The sequence below is a fragment of the Venturia canescens genome, chromosome 7 (genome assembly GCF_019457755.1).
Source record: "Venturia canescens isolate UGA chromosome 7, ASM1945775v1, whole genome shotgun sequence".
Taxonomy (NCBI): Eukaryota; Metazoa; Arthropoda; class Insecta; order Hymenoptera; family Ichneumonidae; genus Venturia; species Venturia canescens.
The window spans coordinates 5,294,020-5,313,444 of record NC_057427.1 but is presented as its reverse complement, the minus strand read 5'-3'; the positions used below and the strand labels follow the sequence as shown (position 1 = coordinate 5,313,444).

Sequence of the window (19,425 nt, the reverse complement as noted above, 5' to 3'; positions counted from 1 at the left end):
GCGGACGCGTCACACGACGTCACTCATGTGCCATCGGCCCCTGGCTCGAACTCGGATATTTCGTACATACATAGACAGTAAATGGGGTATCATGTTCAGTCTCTAAGGCTTAAGGACTTTTGTTTGGCGTGGGAGTGTATAGCCTCCTAAATAGAAAAAAGGGAGAGAGAATGAGAGCTCGAGCTCTGGGTCCTTCCTTGCTGCACTGGCCGTTCTGCCTCCTCCCCGGAGCACCTGATCCGACCTAACCTAACCGATCTTTCTTGGGCCTTGTATGTTTTCCCCTAAATCTTAGCCCCCTCCGTCCCTCGCTCTCACAGGATCTCAAGATTTCTTTACAATTCTTACTTTATTTCGTCTTGGCCCGGTTTTCCCGCGAATATTTCAGCTCCCCCACGAGATTTATATTATATTTATATATCTATAGAGAATATTCAATTTCCTATGAAATTTCGGGCCCTTTATCCTCCTATCCAAGGAAATAAGGATGAGCCTCGATAAAATAGCAGTTCTTGGATTATGGATCTCGATTAAAATGTCTTACGTATAAGGAACTTTGGGATTTGGGAAAGTGGTCCCTTTTGGCTCTGATTTCAATGCTGCATTCGTCGTTTTCTTACCTTTCGGACCCAATTTTCTCCTCATTGTTCGGTTCGCGTCTACTTCGAAGAGGAAAAGTGATTTCTCTTGGAAGCCTGTTTCGATGCATCTTATCGACTCGCACGCGAGCACCGAAGACGGATCGATCTTTTCCTGCTTTCGAGGTTGTAATTTTGATGACGAAAGACGTAGAAGGCAAGTTTTTACGACGAGTTTCGCCACTATCTGAATGAACGCTTGATATCGTGGGGAGATAATCTAGGAAATTGTCTTGAAGCTCTTGGAGGTACGGAAAAACTGTTTTTTTTCTGATCTTTTGAACCGAAAGTACGGACGCTCGTTGTTTCGAGTGTTCAAAGCGTAGAAATTTTCATCGAATGCTGAATTTTGAGTTTGGTAAATTCAAAGTTCATGGGGCCTCGGAATTGATGAAAAGTCGTGGCATTAGAGGGATTCGAAGATTTCTGACGACCCCTCGGGCTTCGATTCGCCCGAAATGATCAATCGTCTTTTTCCGCATATTCGAGTAACTCCGATACTAAAAGGTGGGCAAAGTCGGTGGGGAGGGCACTTGGAGCATCTCGCTGCAGCGAGTTGAGTCTGAGGAACACTCTTGCGCGTGATCGTTTACGATCCTTCGGGGGCCTGGAGTTGATTGTCCTCCCCACATGGCCCCCGCCCCTGCCCATAGTTCCGTATAAATTAGTCGGGGCCTTACGAAACGAGATCGCCTGACCCAAAATCTTTCCACCGTCCGGGTATAAAAACTCTGGGGCCATTCGTCAAAGAAGCCCGAATTAAAACGCTCTGAAAATAAAACAGCGAGCACACTTTCGTTTACTTTATTGAGCAAAGATCGCGATTATCGTTCGTAACGAATGTAAAAATCTTCAAATTTTCTCGCAGTAGTAAGAAAAAAACTGAAAAATCATTCTCAACCATTATTCTCACTCCGGCGAGAGTAAACTCGCTCGAAAAATCCACTCACATTTTTCTCGATTATCGGATTACGAAAAAAAACGTCCGACCCCGTGATAGAACGTGAGCGCGCGTGTAGATCGATCTTTCGTGTGGGCTCTCTCCTGATTTTGTTGCCGTTGATTTCCGAGACGAGGAGGATCAAAGAAAGGGGGAAGAAGATTAAAAGAAATAAAAACAAAAAAAATAGAAAAGTGTGCACGATGATGATGATGATGATGATGATGATGATGATGATGCTGTTGCTGATGATAATGATGATGAAGACGAAGTATAAAGCGGAAGACCGGGAGCGAACAGGGAGAATCTTTTACATAGATATACGCATAAGCATGCACACATACTCGCGCGCGTGTGTGTATATATAAAATCAGTATAAATGTATACAAGTCGAGGAGACGAAGAGAGAGAGAGAGAGAGAGCGGTGATGATCGGTAGCAAAGGAAAATAAAGAGAAGAGAACAAGAGCGATAGAGGAAGCGAGAGAAAGAGGGAGTGGGAGAATGGAAGGAATCTTCTGGGCAAGCCGCAGTGAGATCTTTGAGGCTGAGGGGGGCGAGAGGGAGACAGGATGCTGCGCCGTCACGGTACACTTGCCTCCGGACTTGAATCTCAGTCCTCCGGCCACCAAGACGTCTTCGTCATTCACCATATATTTTCACGCTTCTATACGTGTGTATATACGTAGATAATCCGGAGGCTGCTGCTGTTGCCTCGTAATATTTTGTCCGTATATACATAAACTCCAACTCGAATAGTTCATCAACGTGCGTTTCCTTAAGTTTTTTTATTTTCGTCGTTGAGCTGCTGCCGAGTCTTTCGAGCGAGAGAGAGAGAGAGAGCGAGTCATTTTTGTTTCGAGGGATGAAAATATCTCGAACGTTTAGAGTGTAAACATACAAGAAAATATGTTTGACGAGAGGAAAGCAGCGAAATTGCCATCAGCTTTTTCCTGTGCCACTTTAATTGTGTGTGTACGAACAACGAGAAGGGTTGAGGAATTAAAAGACGAGAGTACGAGAGCCACCGCGAGGAAAAAGGCTGCTGCGAGCTCTCCTGTAAGTGCGCACGCTTTTTTCCGGGAGACGAGAGAGAAAAAAAAGAGTTTATGCGATCGCCTCGATCGTAAACGATCAGGATTTTTGGCGGTTAAAATAATCGCCAACCCTTCCGCTACCTGTCCCTTCGCAAATGGATGCAACCGCGAGCGAGACAGCAGATCGGAGATTCCCGTGGGTCGATGTGAGACACTGCGCCAGCTAAACGTTTCTCTCTCTCTCTCGCGCGCGCTCTCTCTCTACGTTTTCTGGTATATTGCCCCGAGTCGGTAGTACAAGCATTGGAAAAGTGGCCTCTGAATGGGCAACGAGAGTTCGACGATGGTTTTACAACACATTCACAAACGAAAATCCCTCGTGGCTTTGACCTCTCGGTTTTTCGCCTTTTTTCCCAATACAATGGGGGTGCGAGGCCAGCGAGGCACTATTTTACTCCGGTGGATCACCGCAACTACCGTAAAGGGTTGAAACAACCCTTCGCGAGCATTGCTGCTATAAAAATTCTCGGTATTATCGCCGGAGAAAGCCCCCATCGAGTGGCAAACTCAGTTATGTCTATTAGGCCTTTTTTTCCTGCGGAAAACAACTCAAGAAAGTGCATGGACGCGAAAAAATGCGCAGGGGAATCGGACGAGGAAGCAATGTCCTGTTATAGTTGTTCGTGCCTCGAGATTTACTCACAGAACTTACTGCCTTTTCAACCCTTTTTTTTGCTCGATGACTCTTCGGACAAGTTTTTCCGGTCCTAGCAGCCGTGTTTTTTTTCATTTTTTTTTTTTTCTTCACAAATGATTTTTCGCTCTCGTTCATTAACTCGTACGTACTTTGTATATTTACAAATCCCGTACTCGGATAATTATAATTAACTTTTGATCGTTGGTTCAGTCGCTTTTGAGCAATAATAAAGGAGCCGTTGATGCGTCGCGCGCTCGATCTATTAATTCGCGGAATGAATTCCTTGCGTGAATCCACATACGCTTAATGCAATGGAGAAATGCATCGAGTAATTAGTCGGTGGCGAATGAATTGACACGAATTTATCGAAGCGCGAATAATGCGAACGGAATCACGAGCAGGAAACGCTCATTTTCATAATCGCTCCCGACTCGTAAAAAATCGTAGAATAAAAATATTTGATAATTAATGCTAAACATACCTGCGGACACATTTTGCACTGGTACTTTCTCGGCGGATGCGAATGGGGTCCTCCGAGATGAGGATTTAAATGCGAGGGGTGGGACGGTTTGACGGTTAGGGGTTGCGGCACGACGAGCAAACTCGCTGGAGGGCTGCCGCTGCTGCTTCCACCTGCTCCTCGATATTGTTCTTCTCCTAAAGAAAGAAAAAAAAAAAAAAATAAAATAAGTGAAAAACAAAAAGGAGATGAATAACAGTGTTCGTCTTGATTACAAACGAATAAAAATAAGTCACGAATTTCATGCTGCTGCATTATGCGAAAACGCATAACGAATATTATCTCAGAGTGAGGAAATCGTCGGTTTCATTAACGAATATATTATGGCCGATGAAATATTACGAAAATACTCGTTTCGTCGTTGTGTACAGCAAATGTAATGATACCGGAGCGATAATTAATTGATTGGTGGCTCGAGAGTCGAGGAAATATAATGAGATATCGCGCGGTATCGATCGCGATTTTCCCGGTTGCCTTCGCCAATAAAATCAACACATACATGCATATCCTCGTGCCATTCACATGATATAAGTGTAGCTCAGCAGCAGCGGCAGGCTGCTGCAGAATGTTAAATACTCAAGGCGAGATAAACCGGCGTCGCATCGGCCTTGCAACCTGCTGCTTAAGATCCTTGCCCTTTGCACGCCATATATACACGCCTCGTACAAATATACATCGAGTCTCTTTCGCGTCGAATACGCGTTCCGGGGCTCGGAGCGCGAGCGGCGTGTCAATTGCGTCAGAGTTTTCGTAATGCATCGAGAGACGGAGAGACGACGGTCCAATAAGTCGTACTTCGCGCGACGATGCACGAGATCCTCTTGCGTACGCGCGGTTTTCTCTTCCCCTCTCTTTCTCTCGCCGCGGCGACTCTTTATTTTTCTGCCATCATTCGCGAGCGCCTTTGAAATCGATAATTATTATTTGCATATTATTGCCGCGGTGTGTGCTGCGAGTGTCGGCATTAAATGTGCCGACGTTTTCCAGCTTGAGCGACGCGACAGCACACACACGAATATTGATTTTTCTTTGGCTTACTAAAACCTCGTTATTCCGCTTATTATTCACGACAATTGGGTTTCAATAACGATCATGAAATCCTCTGGCTAAGCCAGAATACCGTTGACAAAACGCGGGGACAATTATGAGCGAGGAAATATTGTAAACAAGTGTGAAAACTCGGAGCTCGATTAATCGCCGATTAATCAAGGGGATTTTCTATATCGAACGATCCGTCGCTGCCTCATCCCGGTTGTGAGTGATCAGAAACCAGCGGAATTATCGACCCGATAATCGATCAATTAACCAATCAATTATAATACGATCCCCAACCGACTCCTCGCGAGCAATCGAATCTTATTTATAGGTATTTCCTCCAGGCGGCTTCGTGACTTTATTCAGAGCCGACGAATCGCGTTTACTGCCGCGCGACTGAAAAAACGTCTGCGAGCCATAACGCAGATATGATACTTGACCGTGCACCCGGCCGGAGTTGTTGGCACACTCCGCGTTTAATCTCTGCTATTACACGCTTCCATATCCACATCGATCGTTTTAACCCTCGCGCGCGTATAAACCTTCGCTCCATTATTTTGAATGTATGTTTTCTTGGACTTTGCTTGTACAGTCGAGACTCCGATGCTTATATACCCGCTTTTATCCAGTTACCTGAGCTACGATCAGAGATCGATTGGTAAACGCGCGTGCAAACATTGTCTCGCGCGATCTCTCCTTCGTCGTCGTCGCTATCGACGTTGTACCGCTGCGGCATTCCCGAGGTTAAAACCAAACCAGATACGCAGCCGTGCGCTATTCGTACTTCGAATTATAGACGGCCGGTTCGCAGTGGACCATTTTACGTGTTCTCCGTTGTACGGTAGTGGCTCCGACGAGGAAGAGCATTAACGAGGAATGACGTCAGGCGTGTTTGGCGTCCTCGTCGCAACGCGTGAGCCAACACGAATTTTTAGTCCCCGGAATTTATCATGGCTCGGAGCAACCTTAATACTTTCTTTTTTTCGCTTCCTCAAAATGTTTCCTGCGTGTGCAATTATAAACTCGGAATTCGTCGCTCTTCGCGCTGCGCAATGATCTTGAAGTATTTGATTTTGTTTGACTCGCGTCACCGAGCGAATTTTAATTACGAATAAATCGTCAAATACAGTCGACATCGCGCTGCTTTTTTAAAAACAAAAAATAGTTATTAACGACGAATTATGGTTGTACTAGCTCCCAGCCCGTTGGCACTCGAAAGATTTGGGTTAATTCATTTTTAATTCCCCTTCCTCAAAGTTTTCTAACCCGTTTTTATTCATTGCTGCGCGCGGAGTTCTAATGACGATAATGATAATGGTTTTTTGAAAATGCACTTTCGGACGATCGAACGAGCGGAATTAGAACAGTTTAATGGCCCATTAAACTTCTCATCGTCTCAAACGTTTTTGCGGTGAACCGTGGGTTTTTTTCATGAATCGAAGAATCAACGATGCGGCAGAAGGTTTTTGTGATACCTAGCGCGTTAAATATCTTTCTGATTACGCTTTTTTCCCTGTCGTCTCTCATATTTGTTATTATTTTCGGAGACTCCCGCTCAGCTGATAACCTCAAATAGCATATTTAGCTGTTCCCTATGAAGCTAACAAACTCGTCGCGGTTCCCTGATGGCCGTGGGAACTCGACAATTATTTTCATTGTCGGGAATCGTCGTTTCGTATTATGCGCGGCACACATGCACGCGCGCACACACAGCAATACCGGTTGACATTATAGCGCAGAGGACTATAAAATTGTTCAACAAGCGCGTCATTCTCGCGAATAGTGTATACATAACCGAGCATCCTTTGCACACGGAGTGCCAACGAAAATTATATTGTTACGAGATAAATATGAATTTATGCCATTATTTTTATTATCTTGAAAGAAAAAGAAGGAACGAAATGCGGTGGTTACGGATATTCGAAAAGCGGAGATCGTAGCGCTGCTAAATATAATCAAAGTCCCGCAGACAATTGTCCGGGACGAAAAACGAAAGTCTCGTCTCTCGTATTCACGGGAGTTGACCTTGGTGCATCGAGTTTTGCAAATCTTTCCAATTTTTCAGCGCTTTTTTTTATGTTTACTTGTTGTTTTTGTTCTTGGATTCGAGAGGAATAAAATTATGAGAAAAAAGTCGTCTACGCGAGCATATACGGAAAGCTTGAATTTTGTCTCTTCCGCGGGCGCGCGCGCTCTCTCTCTCGCTCTCGCTCTCCTCGGCGAGAGGCCGAGTAATTAAAACACACGCTGGCGTGTCTCGAGCATCCTACCAAAATCCGTAAACGCAGAAAAAACGGGGGGATAAAAAATACGTGGCGAAAGATGAAAAAGCGAAGGAGATGAACCAAGTGCAGCAGCGCGAAGGCGCGGAGGACCGCGAGCTGATTGCGTCATGTTTGTGCCACGATGCAGCATCCCCCATTCGCTTCGCGTTCCTTCGTTCTCTTTCATCCTTTTTCATATATATGCGTTCGCGCCCGACGACACGCGATTTAGCATAATCAGACGAGAGATTTTGAGGAATAACCGCGAGAGATTCGTTAAGGACCGTGAACGTTGCGCTCGTTTTTGGTATTCCGCTGGAATCCAAGGCTCTGCGAGTGCGTCCTTTCACGAGGCACGAGATTAGACAAATATGATTTTCATAATTAAAGAAAAACGTGAATTTTTCATGCATTCAGAAGGAATTCGCGACGCTTTAATAATTCGTGTAATTACGCTCAACAGGTACAACCTTTGACCCCCGCGTGTGATTCCGTCCGGAGACGAGACGCGCGCGCCGGAGCACCAGCATCATCCTCTCGCGATCTCATTTCGTCGCGTAAGGTCATTTCTGTGTTGACGCAAAGCTGGAGCAAAAGGTGAGATAATCGGTAGACTCTTTTAGCTTTGTCCTTTCTCGCGGCGCGCTGCCGCACGTTAATAATGCAAATGCGTATATAACATTCGTGAAAATGTCAACAGCAGTCTGCCATTTAATGATCGATTAATCGATTTTAACGAAGCATCGCTCCGGAGGTTAATACAAAAGTAGTGTTTTATCACGAAAGAGAATGCCATTTAAGAACGTGGCCGTATACATCGATTCGGGCATGTTTATGTCACGCGCGCGATAAGCTTCAATATCATCGTGACGAAAAAAACCATAATCTGGGAATAAAAAGTTGACGCAGAGTCTTTCGGTGAAGCATTTTTATCCGAAGTTTGTCTAGACGAAAAGTTGTCTTGGTTTAATGCAGTAGGCGCGAAATGGTACCGAAATTTTTTCATTTCGCCTCCTCGTTTTACAAAGATTCAACGAAAATTGTATTATTTATTTATAGATTTTATTGACGTTGCTGAAAAAAATTTGGACAACTGCGTGCATAAATTTTGCAACATTCCGACAGCCGTTGCGTAATATAACTCGAACATTATTCGTCATAAGCGAAAGGAAGATTTTAGCCATCCAATGGCTAAAATCAAAATGCAACGAATGCCCCAAGAATGTGCTGGTTATTAGAAATGCGCATTTTTGCGTGAACGTTTTTCGTTCATCTGCGCGCGCGGCTCACGGTCTATGAGGACCAGCGGCAAGGGCCTTTTTTTTCTCCACATAATCAAGTTGATGCGATCGCAAACGGGGAAGAGAGGGCGCTGCTTGGCCACGTCGACCATTTTAATTGGCAGTAAAGTTTGCCGTTGACGCAAAAACATGAAATACTGCTACGACGACACGAGGGATGAGAAGCAAAAGGGACTCGTCAAGATGGACGAATCTCCTCAGATTCCCCTTCCCGGCCCCGTTTTCCTCTCTTTCTCGTCGAACCTCGAGTCTCCGCAACAACCCCTTGAAATCCCCCCCTCCGATCTCGCTCGTCGTTCTCTTTCCTGCTTTCTAACTATCGCCGATCTTCGTTCTCCATTTTTCTCTGGGGTTCCCCACGCGCATGCTATATTGTTGCTCGCTAACAACAGGTGCATGACTTTAATGTACGACGATGATCATAGAGATGCGAAAAAAATGGGAAAAGATGGAAAGACGGGAAGAAGGGGAGGGCGAAAGAATCGGGGGAGGGGACGAGCTGATCGTCGAGCGGTGTCTTTTGAGTGTACGGAATCCAAAATAACTGGAACGCTTAAACTTTTGCTGGGAAGCTTGAAACGAGAATATTTTTTCAAATTTATTCCCATTCGCATTTATGACATTTATTCCGTGTTTGCTTCGCGTCTCCCACATTATTTTCGTCTCGATAAAACTCGCTCAATAAAGTATTGAAATCGAATCGAAATGCCGAAAGGAAGCCGAAGAAATTCAGCCGAAATAAGAATCCGGTTAATTTGGGTGACGAGAAAACTCGGCGCGGTGCGGTTCCACGCGATTTGTTCGGCTCTTCGCTTACAAGCCGAGAATCGCGTGCGATTAAATGCGTAAGTGGATAAAGTAGAATAAAAGTGATTGAAATGATAGAGTTATGACGAAAAAAAAGACTGGTAAGAAGCGTTGAAAAAGTACAGCCTCGGAGAAGCATGAAAAGGGAGCAATAAAAGTCGTTGCATTCACTCGGATGTCAGTCGTACAGTTTGAGGTATATAGAGAAAGACGAGGAGTAATTTCTCGGCGTATACGACCTCTTTTCCAACTGGAAGAATGGAAAAGTTACGTCGGAGAGTGGTAAACACGAGTGGCATCGCGGATGCGGAGTCGCGCGCGCGGTGCACCGGCAGCACAACCGCGGGAATAGCTGGTGCTCGCGCGCGTGTTCGCGGTGGGGATTTCTCGTGTGCGAGAAAGAGCAACAGCGGGAGCACCAGCAGTAGCAGCGTTGTTATAGCGCGCCCGAGAATACATAGCATTGGCAGTGAAAAGGCGTTTATGGAAACGTGCTTCACCTTTTACGAGCTACCACGAGAGTTGGGCTAAACACAGGCTCACACACACACACACACACGCGCACACGCACACACTGGTGTACCCAGACGAGACGATTACTCAATCCTTTTCGTGCCTTTTAGAATGAGTGAAAGAGTCAGCGAGACTTGTAATATGACTCTTTCTGCAAATGGTAGACCTAGGTCACTGTCGCGACTTCAAAGAAAGAGAGAAAGACATTGCTCGAGTTCGTTGTACGAGAGGGGATCCTAGTCGCGCGCGCGGCTGCTGACTCTCGCCACATATTTTTCTCCGTCTCCGTATTGCGAAATAGGCGAGATCGCGAATGGTCAGGCGAGTTTGTCATCGGCAGTCGCGCACCGTCGTTAGATCGGATTTGGAGTAAAAAAGTAGCCGCGCGCGGCGAGCAGTAAAAATGGAGGCTTCGAACGTTGAGAGGAGCCTGCGCGAGGCGAGACGAGGCTCGCATTAACATTATTTTTACTCTTCCTGCGCGCGAGAGCAAACTTCCGTCGACGATTATTTAATATACAGGCGAGAATTGAGTATTGCGGAGAGATCGGCTCGATTACGAGACCGATAAATACGAGAATGAATTCTATCCCGCGGTGCCTCGTTCACGCTTTTTTGTCTCTGCCCGCTCCGCGTGTACCGCATACGCATTCACACTACGAGGCGCGTGCGCGTGTGCGCCGTTTTTTTTTCACTCGCGGATTTCTCCCTCTCGCGCCTAATCGACGATCTTACGGCACGGATGCAAAATCGTAACCGGTTTTGAAACGCTGGCTACCGCTAAGGGGCCCGAGATTCTTGCCGGGCTCGCGTGTGTTTACGTTCATCTTGACTCGTGGGTCCTGGGCCGTTTTTTTTCTCCTCGCTCATATCCCTTCTCTCTTTCTCTTTTTTATTCTTCTTTATACACACGTGAATTTATATGGCCACGCGAGCCAGAGTTTCTATGTGCGCGTCACGACTTCAGGCTCCACGGAGCGAGAACGGCCAGTGCAAAATGAGAGAGAAAAAAAAACGATCGAGAATTTCGGCGCCGCTAAAACGTTTCCTGTTCCCCGCTCTCGGTTATCTCCATGCCTCGCGGCTTTTACCATCTCGAATAACCGGTGTGTTCTCCTGCCTCCGCGTATCTGTCTTTTGTGTCTTTCCCCGGTGAATCGAGGCCCTCAAGGTCGCATTGCGCAATAGCCTCTAAGCCTCTCGGGGTCAAAGCTGCGAATTCACGAACACGCGCCGCCGCCGGCTCTCCTTTCTAACGAACTGCCCCCTCCCCCCGGCGAGACTTTTCGAGCTGTTCCGAAAACCTGATTGTCCGATTCGCTTCTCCGTATTTGTCTGAAACCGCTTTTTTTTTTTTTTCTCTCTCATTACCCTCCTTCGATTTTTCAAGCCGTAATAATATTGGGCTTACGAACCTTTTTGCAACTGTCCGTGGTCAGCGTTCATCTTGGCCTGCAACAAAAAATGCTGCGTTTCACAAAGTAGAACAGACTCTCGTTGCGCCTCGCACGCCCCCACATTTCTCACTCGATTTCAGGCCTCTTTCACTCACCTCGTAGCCCTGTTTCGCCCCTCGCCCCGTGCCCCAGTAGTCCGTATCCTTCTCGTGGGGATTGCATTGCTGCAACAAAATACAAAAACGAAAGTACACATTTGCTCGTTCGAATTTAATCGGATCCGACGATCTCCGACGAGCTCATGTCCCGAGCAATCCATCGGAAATAAACAATTGCTCAAACACTACGAATTCTGATCGCTCCCCCCAAAAATTTCATTTCCCCCGCTAGATGTTGAAGCAGCAGTTCAAAAATCGATGAAACCGTTCCTCCTCGAGTGTGGGGCGCAATTAAAAAGCTTGAGTTTGTAACGATGAGTCAAGTGCCGGCTCAACGCGTAACGAGAGTGTTTGACACGATGAGTATTAAAATTGTATTCATTCAAATGGTCTTTCAACGCATTATTCTCGGTCGGTTTGTCCTCGCACACTCGTCGTGGCTTCCATTACATTATCCCGCCTCGTAAAAAGTTGCGTCGCTCCCGAGTGTTCTGCTTTAGGAGAGCCCGCGAGAAGCAGACAAAACGGATGGGGCCGAGAGCCGGTGCATTATGTGCGGGGAGTTGGAGTTGCGGGGGCCGGGGATGATGAAAGTGTGCGAGGGGGTAAAAAGGCCGAGGAAAGAGGAGAGGCGAGGCGCGGCTGAGGGTTGAATAATTGGCAAGCGTTACACGATGTGCTGTGCGAGAGCCGTAGACTATTCAGTGTAATACAGCATCCGACAGGAGTGTCACACCGAGGAGTCCCTCCGGGGTGGTGAACCGCTCGAAAGTAAGAGGGTGCGAGTGCGGAGAACGCGCGAAGGGAGAAACGACGAAGAGGAATATTGCGGCGAGGGAAAGAGGGCGCGCTTCTGACGACTGGGGAGGGTCGACGAGGGATGAGGTTCGTTTGCGACGGCAACAGAGGGATGGTGCCGGTGGTGGTGGTGGTGCTGGTGGTCTAGACACAACACAGACTGGAATGACTCTCGAGCCAACCTCTCGGGGGTGGTGTATCTCCTCTGCGACCTTGGGCATCACTCTCCCGACTTTTCTATGGAGATAAACGAGCCTCTCTCTTTTTCTCGCTTTCTCTTTCTCCTTGGCCTTTCATCTTAACCAGTTTATCGATTACCTCAATATGTTTCGCCCGAACTCATCATCAATCTTTTGGCGAATCACTAAATTTCTTTCGAAACTAATCATTTTATTCTCCGCGCGAACTCATTCGAGGGCCTTTTCACAAGACGATTGGCTTTCGCTGTTCTCGTCGTTCGAAGGCGCGCGATAATTTTCTGGAATAATATTCTACGAACCACGCCTTTCATTTTTGTGTTTTGGATTTTTTATACCTCTTTTGAGAAAAATTAGGACACGAATTCACCAAAGCTCTTGGCTAATAACGTCGCTAGTCTCCATACGCGCGTGTGCTCTCGGCCCTCGAGATTCGATGCTGCGGAGGTCGTTCAGGGATTTCGCTTCACGTATATATGGGAGAAAAATGGGAGAAAAATGTGGGCCCTCGCACGGCTGGACTCGCACAAGGGTCCTGAGAAGGGAAACGAGGTCATCCCTTAATATCTATCGTCCCTACTTTCTCATCGTATATCTCGCGTACATAAGAACATCGCTATATATATATATAAACCTGCGAGCCTCCTTAAGAGCCACTGAGTGCGTTGGCGCTCCTACGCTCCTCCCAGCGAACGCTCGTTTCTCTGCCCTTCGCACGAGAGTTTGTGTAAACTTGCGAGCATTTTCTTCTGATATTGAAGATGGCATCTTGAGACGAATTTTTTTTTTTTATTCTATGTATCGTCCCAATATCGAGCCTCCACTCATCGATCAACGTTGGCAAACGAGGCGGTGTTACGAGAGCTCGGTATAAATTGGGGAGGATATTGGATTGAAGGATCGAGTCTAAAGGAACTCGGGGGTAGCGGATTACCGAGCTCTTTGTTCCAATTCCAATAGAATCAAGGGTAAACCGAAACGTCGAAAATGCTGGCAGAGGCTTACGTCGGGGGCAGCAGCAAAATATTTGTCACTATTTTGACACCAAAGTCTTTAGGATTGGAGGACTTTAACCGGGGTGAATTACAACGAGACTGAAGCGAGTTGTGTATGATTAAGGGCGAGTGAAGGAATGAGAGAGGAACAAGGCAAGAGGACGGCACCCAGCGGAAAGGGCCAGAGCAATCCCTCACGGTTTGCCCTGCGCTACAGGTGGCATCCGCGCGTCGAGCGTCGAGGACAAGACGGAAAGAGAGGAACGGACGCGGAGAGTTGGAAGAGGAGAGAAGTAAATACGCGAGAACTTTTGAAGGGAGAGTTTGCCCTTATTGTGAGAAAATGTTGATCCCTTAGAACTGGGACGCCGAGAGTTCAAATACGTCTGTAGGAAGTAGCGCATTTGTGGTAAGCTGATGCTCGTGTATTTAAGTGGAAAATATATGGGACGAAGAATAGCGAGGGAGGCTCGAGGGGGGAGACACCGGAGGCTGGAGGGCTGGAGGGGGAAAATTGGTTCATCCTGGACAGAATACAAACGTCAAGTTTCCGTTTCCAAATTGGAAAGGAAGAGGCATAAAAAAAAGTGGAGGAAAAAAGTTAGGTGCGGTGCAACGGTGAGAGGAAGATTGAGGGAGGCTGTGCGAAGCCTTCCGGCCAATCCCGGAAATCGCAGCGTAGACACATCTCTCGTTTGAACTGAGAACATACTCGAGCCGCGTTTTTCTATTTCCAGCAAGGCGAGCAGCAGTTTGGCGGGGGGCGGTGGTGGGGAGGAGAAAACTCTCCGATCGTGTTCTGCACGGAGCGTGGATTCCCGTGGAGCTTTTGCTCGCTGGGCGATACATAAATACGTAATACGTAAAAAGAAAAATAAGAAGGCCGGAGCGAGAGCAGGGCGCAGGAGAAAAAGAGAAAGATTTAGAAGGAATGAGAATTGGGGGAGTGGAAGGAAAAAAGAAGAAATTAGCAGAGTTCCCTTCGCTACCCGCGGTAAAGGGAGTGGGGCAATTTAGCAGTGCGAGAAAACGAGAAATACGTGTGTGTTCTTCTTTCAGAGGATGTTATACACACCGTGCGAGTATGTATATATACGCGAAATGAGAAAATGTGCGTGTGTTTTGCCGCGCGAAAGGTACGTGCATGTGCACGTACCGCAGTCAGATCTCCAACACGTTTTCACTCTTTTCTCGTGTTTTCTCGTGTTCGCATATATGCGGAGCGAGCGAGCGCGGTGTACGTGTGACGAGAGGTAAAGCTTCGACGTGAGGAAAGATGTGTGGGTGGGCTACGTACGATAGACTGAACGGCATCAGGCTCTGCTCCGATAGAAAAAAGGGTAAAAAGATGAGAGAGAGAGAGAGAGAGAGAGAGAGAAAGGGAGAAGCAAAAAAAATAGAATGCCCGGCGTCGGCTAGAGAGCGTAGTGCAGATAGAAACACAGAGGGAGCCAAGAGGGAGGGGTGCGGTGAGGAGAGAGGGTTTGAACGAGGAGAAACGAGGGTGGTTTGAAATAAAAAGCGAGCAAAGAAGGAGAAAGAGGTGAAAAGGGTGACCGAAGCGGGGGGGGGGGGGGGGTGTAGAACGAACGCGGGCGCGGTGTAGTAAAGAGAAAAAAAAGGAAGAAGAAGAAAATAAAGAAGGAGTCAGGGCCCGGATCGAAAGAGAAGAGAAAAAGAGCGCGCGCGGCAGAGAAAGAGAGTGATGGAGAACGATTAAAGAAGAAAGAGAAAGAGAAGGAGTGCGCGACCAAGCTCCAGCTATTCCTCATGCAGCCTCCGGAGCTCGGCCACGGGGAGGATTGGAAGGGGGTAGAAATAGACAGAGCGAGCGAGAGGGAGAGAAAGAGCCCGCGAAGATAGAGGTTTGGTCGAAAGAACGGTGGAGTGAGAAAAAAGTATGCGAGTGTGCTAGAGAGCAAAGAGAGAAGGCGAGCGGCGGGGGTGGCGGTTCAGCTCGGCCAAAGGGGTGGCGGGTGGGATATGGCGAAGCGGAGGAGTCGGGTGTTCCAGGGGGCGGCAGCACGGGGAGGAAAAAAAGGCGTAAAAAATGCACGAACGGAGAGAGGAACGATGCTGAGTTAAAAAGAAGGAAAAAAATCGTGCAGCCTAGCAGGAAAGGAAGAGTAAGAGGTGCGGAGGAGGAGGATGTAGAAGGAGAGGTAGAGGAACCACCGTCTCCTCCTCACTCTTCTTCCCTCCCCCCCGAGTACACCCCGTGCACATGCGTGACCGTCCGCGTACGAGAGAGGCGGCGGCGTATTGATCAGCCAAAGAGCGCCACGACGCCGGGCGTCCTTTCTGCGAGCCTTGCTTTTTTCGGCACGGAACAGAACATATATACGGCTCATGCGAGAAGAGTCCGACGCTCCGTGCGGGGAGAACAAACCAACGGGTGAAAGAGAGAAAGCGAGAGGCAAAAAGAAAATACGAAAAAAACAGAGGCTTTGCCGAGCAGGGGATATGATGGGAAAGAAAAAGGGGTGCTGTACACTCGAAGCTGCCTTTTTTTTTCTTTTCTTCAGTTTTTATCAACCCCCTTTCTCCCTCTTTTGGACCGCTCGCTCTTGTATCGCTTCGTAAAGCTGCCCCGCCGTCCCTCCCCGCCCTCTCTCTCTCTCTCACTCCCATTCCTCTTTGCCTCGCTTCGCGTTCCAGGTCTCGGCGGTCTCGCTCCCAGAGCGACGTGAGACACTATAGAGGGTGGTGTTTTCACGACCTAGCCCAACGGGACACCATGACGTCACACCAGACGACGAACAACTTTGTCCTCGTCTTCTTGGTCGCGCGCATCCTTCGAGATAAAACCAGCGATCGTGTAAGTTTTGGGTCGAGCTCGCAGGGCTCCTCGATTTTATGTGCGTAGCCCCACAAAACGGCGTGCGAACTCATTCCTCGAGGCATCTACTCAATACCAGCCAAATAAAAGTACCGTTAAAACTTTGCGCTGCCCAGCGCAGCCAGCTCGCGGAAACCGGGGATTTTTATCACTCGTACTATAATTCATCCAAACTCTTGGCTTCTCGATCATTAACGATCAAACTAGATCCTCCCGAGGAAAACATCATACCCTGCCATTAATTTATTTCGGGCTTTCGCCTTTCGCAGAGGATTATTCTACCACGACGTATTAGCTCTGCTGTATTATAGACGTACGTACGAATGGATATGTGTGTGTATAGAGTTATAAAACGGTATAAGGAAAAAGTGGGAGAGGCCACAGGGATACCACGACTTCGATCGATAGGGGTGGTCCTCTCCGCGCTCCCACCAGAGGGAGGAAAGGATGAAAAAATATATGAGCAGCGAGCGAAGAAAAAAATATGGCTCGCCCGAAATTCCAGACGTCAATCCTCCGACCCCGTTGCTATCGCGCCTATACTCGCTACGAAGATACCACCGGACGCCTTAACGAGCTGCTCCGGCTCGAAAGGAGTTGCCGCAGAAAAGCCACTATTTTACTCATCCAAGTGACCGCGCCGAAAGATCCACAATGAAAGACGAGACGACATCGCTTGACGCCCTCGCCCCCCCTCTCTATCTCTCTCGGTAGGTCCAAATATTTCGGTTAATGTGATCTTCGACAAATTGACAACAGCTGCGAGCCAAAAGTCACCCCTGGAGCGGCGGCAGTCGCCTGCGAAGGGTTACATGGTCCATCGAACAGGCTCTAATTTTCCTACAAATCCTGCTGGTCGACCGGATTTTCCGTTCGCGGAGGAAAGAATCGAAGGGAAGTGCGCGAAGGAGATCGTCCCTTCGAACTGAACTTGGGGCTCGAAAGGCGCGGAGTTTGAGAAATCAAACGATGGCGCGAACATCCGGAATTCCGGACTCGCGATCGACGAGGAGGCGGAGGCAAGTTCGATAACGCGGTGTAACAGGGAGAGTCGACGTAAAGCACATGGTTCTCACAGTCTCAGAGGCGTCGAGCAGATACGAGGGGACAGAGAGATTCGAGCGAGTGAGAAAATGGACCGCGGCAGACCGTCATTTTTCCAAGTCCCTTTTCCCTCTCTCGCTCTCTCCGCGTTGGGCTTATCGTCGGAGATTTTTTTCAGTCTCTTCTTCGAAAGCGACTTTCGAGTACAAGAGTCAAAAGTCATCGCTCGCTGACGAAGGAGAAGCCTCGAACGCCGCAGCAACGAGGGTGCATCCGAACTCGGAGGAAACCGAAAGTGAGAGAGCGAACTGCGCCGGAAGAGTCAAGACGACGCGGCCCGAGCAGAGAAAGAGAGAAAAGAACGTGAGCTAAGCCAAACGACAGACGTTGGTACACACATGTGCGGGCCTATCTCGTGTGACTCCTCGCTCGGCTTTATTCCAAACGTGAAACGTAAGAGACGACATATGCGGGATGACTGGTCGACCGGGTGAGAGGAAGGGCGAGAAGGACGCGACGATAAAACTCAACAGTTGGCCCCCCGAAATCCGTTGCTATCGCTTCACTTTTCTCGCTCCCGTGAGATTCTCAAGACCCGATAAAGCCCAGCGATCCCTTGATTTTTCAAGAAACCCATATAAACTCTGATATTTACTAATGTTTCCGATAACAGACAGTATACGGTCTCTCTTATCCGAATTAGAAAGATGAGAAACCGGCGTGAAAAAGCTCTTGAATTATCAGCGCAGCGACTAACCTCTTTTCGCCTCTCCAATCCCGAAATCGAAATATGCTCGATCGACCGAGGCGCGCGAGAGACAGAATCAGTCAAGAGCTAACGCGCTATTCTTATTCGAACGAGCTCCGTCCCCGCCGGTGCATCTAATCCGCGACCTAAATGAGCTCGAAAAAACACTCGTGCGCGCCCCTCATGAAAGTCGGAGCTTTTTGACCCAGACGGGTTTTTGCACCGCGCGATTTCGCTGCTAGCGCACCATACGCGGAGCGGCGACACCGCGGAAAGAAGCGGGGCGAGGTGATGGAAATTCCCATTTTTCCGTGGCCATAACATCGCGAGCTAGATGGCGGCGAGTCTGCAGACAATTCGCAGTAAAATTTTTACAACCCCCCGCCGGCAGCGGCTCTAACTTTCCTATGTCTGTATAAACCGCGGGCTCCGCGTGTGTGTGTGCGAGGTGCAAACCCCCCGACCGGTAGACGCGCCACGGGATAGTCCTGTTCGCGAAACCCATAAACCTATACGTCTGCCCCCCGTCTCGTGCTTTTCCCAGCAGCCATACACCTCCAATCTCGTATCACGAGCATCTCTTTCTCTCACTAGCTTTCCCAAGCCCCTCGGAGACCGTTATTCTCAACGAGAAAATGCATTCGAAGCGCACGATGAGACTGCCCCCTGCCCCTGTTCCTTTCTCTTGTTTCAGCCTGGCCGCGCAGCCAGATTAGTTATTTCTCGCGAGAGCCTCTATCGCCTCGACGTTTATTTAATCCACGAGGTTTTCTCACGTTTTACGAATTCACCCGCCCGCGATGAAATTCGATGGCATCTTCGTGTCTGGAATTCGTCATAATTTTATAACGTTTTGTTTTCCGTTGGCAGAAGCCTCCGGGGCAGAAGAAATTGAGTATTTTCGTCGGTAGATATCTCATATGAAAAAGTTCCGAAAAGGAGGTTACTTCGTTTTTCTTTACTTCGTTAGTCTTTTGATTGATTCGTCGCGGAGAGCGCGCGGTTTATTTCGGAGTTTCGCGACGATACGAAACAATGTTTAATTGAGCAACGTTTCGACGAGCCAATTTAACTGAGTAGCAAAAACTTCGAGCTCGCTCCGTGCCTCTCGTTGAAACGAAACGGAGAGATTTTCGTTGAGAAAAAAGAATCGATCGTTTGGAAATAATGTATGGTGTTTCTGATGAGCACACATACATCGTTCATAGCTGACAATCCAAATTCGATTGACGGAGACGGTATCGTGTACGATCGAAATATTTCATTGGCTTTGATTTCGTCTCGACGCGTTAGATTCCAAGTTATAAGCTTTTTCGGGGACGATAGAAATACTGGAATGAATTAGTCGGCGGCCCGAGTGATGGATTGCGGGGACGAATTTCAGTGCTCGCATTTATATTTCTCTAACGAAATTTGAATTTCTTGGCGGCCTAATTGCGTCGAGATAATACGAGAGAGAAACACGTGGTCGTAGGATCGTTGGCCAAGATTTCGGTTC

At 48.0% G+C, this 19,425-nt stretch overlaps 1 protein-coding gene across 3 annotated transcripts in view; it reads right to left on the bottom strand.

The window, feature by feature from the left end:
- Positions 1-19,425, bottom strand: part of rn (rotund) — a 109,926-nt gene that overhangs the window by 39,488 nt on the left and 51,013 nt on the right. For 2 of the 3 annotated variants that reach the window (XM_043423598.1, XM_043423601.1), the window contains exons 3-5: positions 11,304-11,372; positions 11,167-11,218; positions 3,793-3,968 (exon numbers count right to left, since the gene is read on the bottom strand). In XM_043423598.1, the coding sequence (XP_043279533.1) occupies positions 3,793-3,968; positions 11,167-11,218; positions 11,304-11,372 (297 nt within the window). The remainder of the gene's footprint in view (positions 1-3,792; positions 3,969-11,166; positions 11,219-11,303; positions 11,373-19,425) is intronic. The other variant, XM_043423600.1, reaches the window with a different exon arrangement.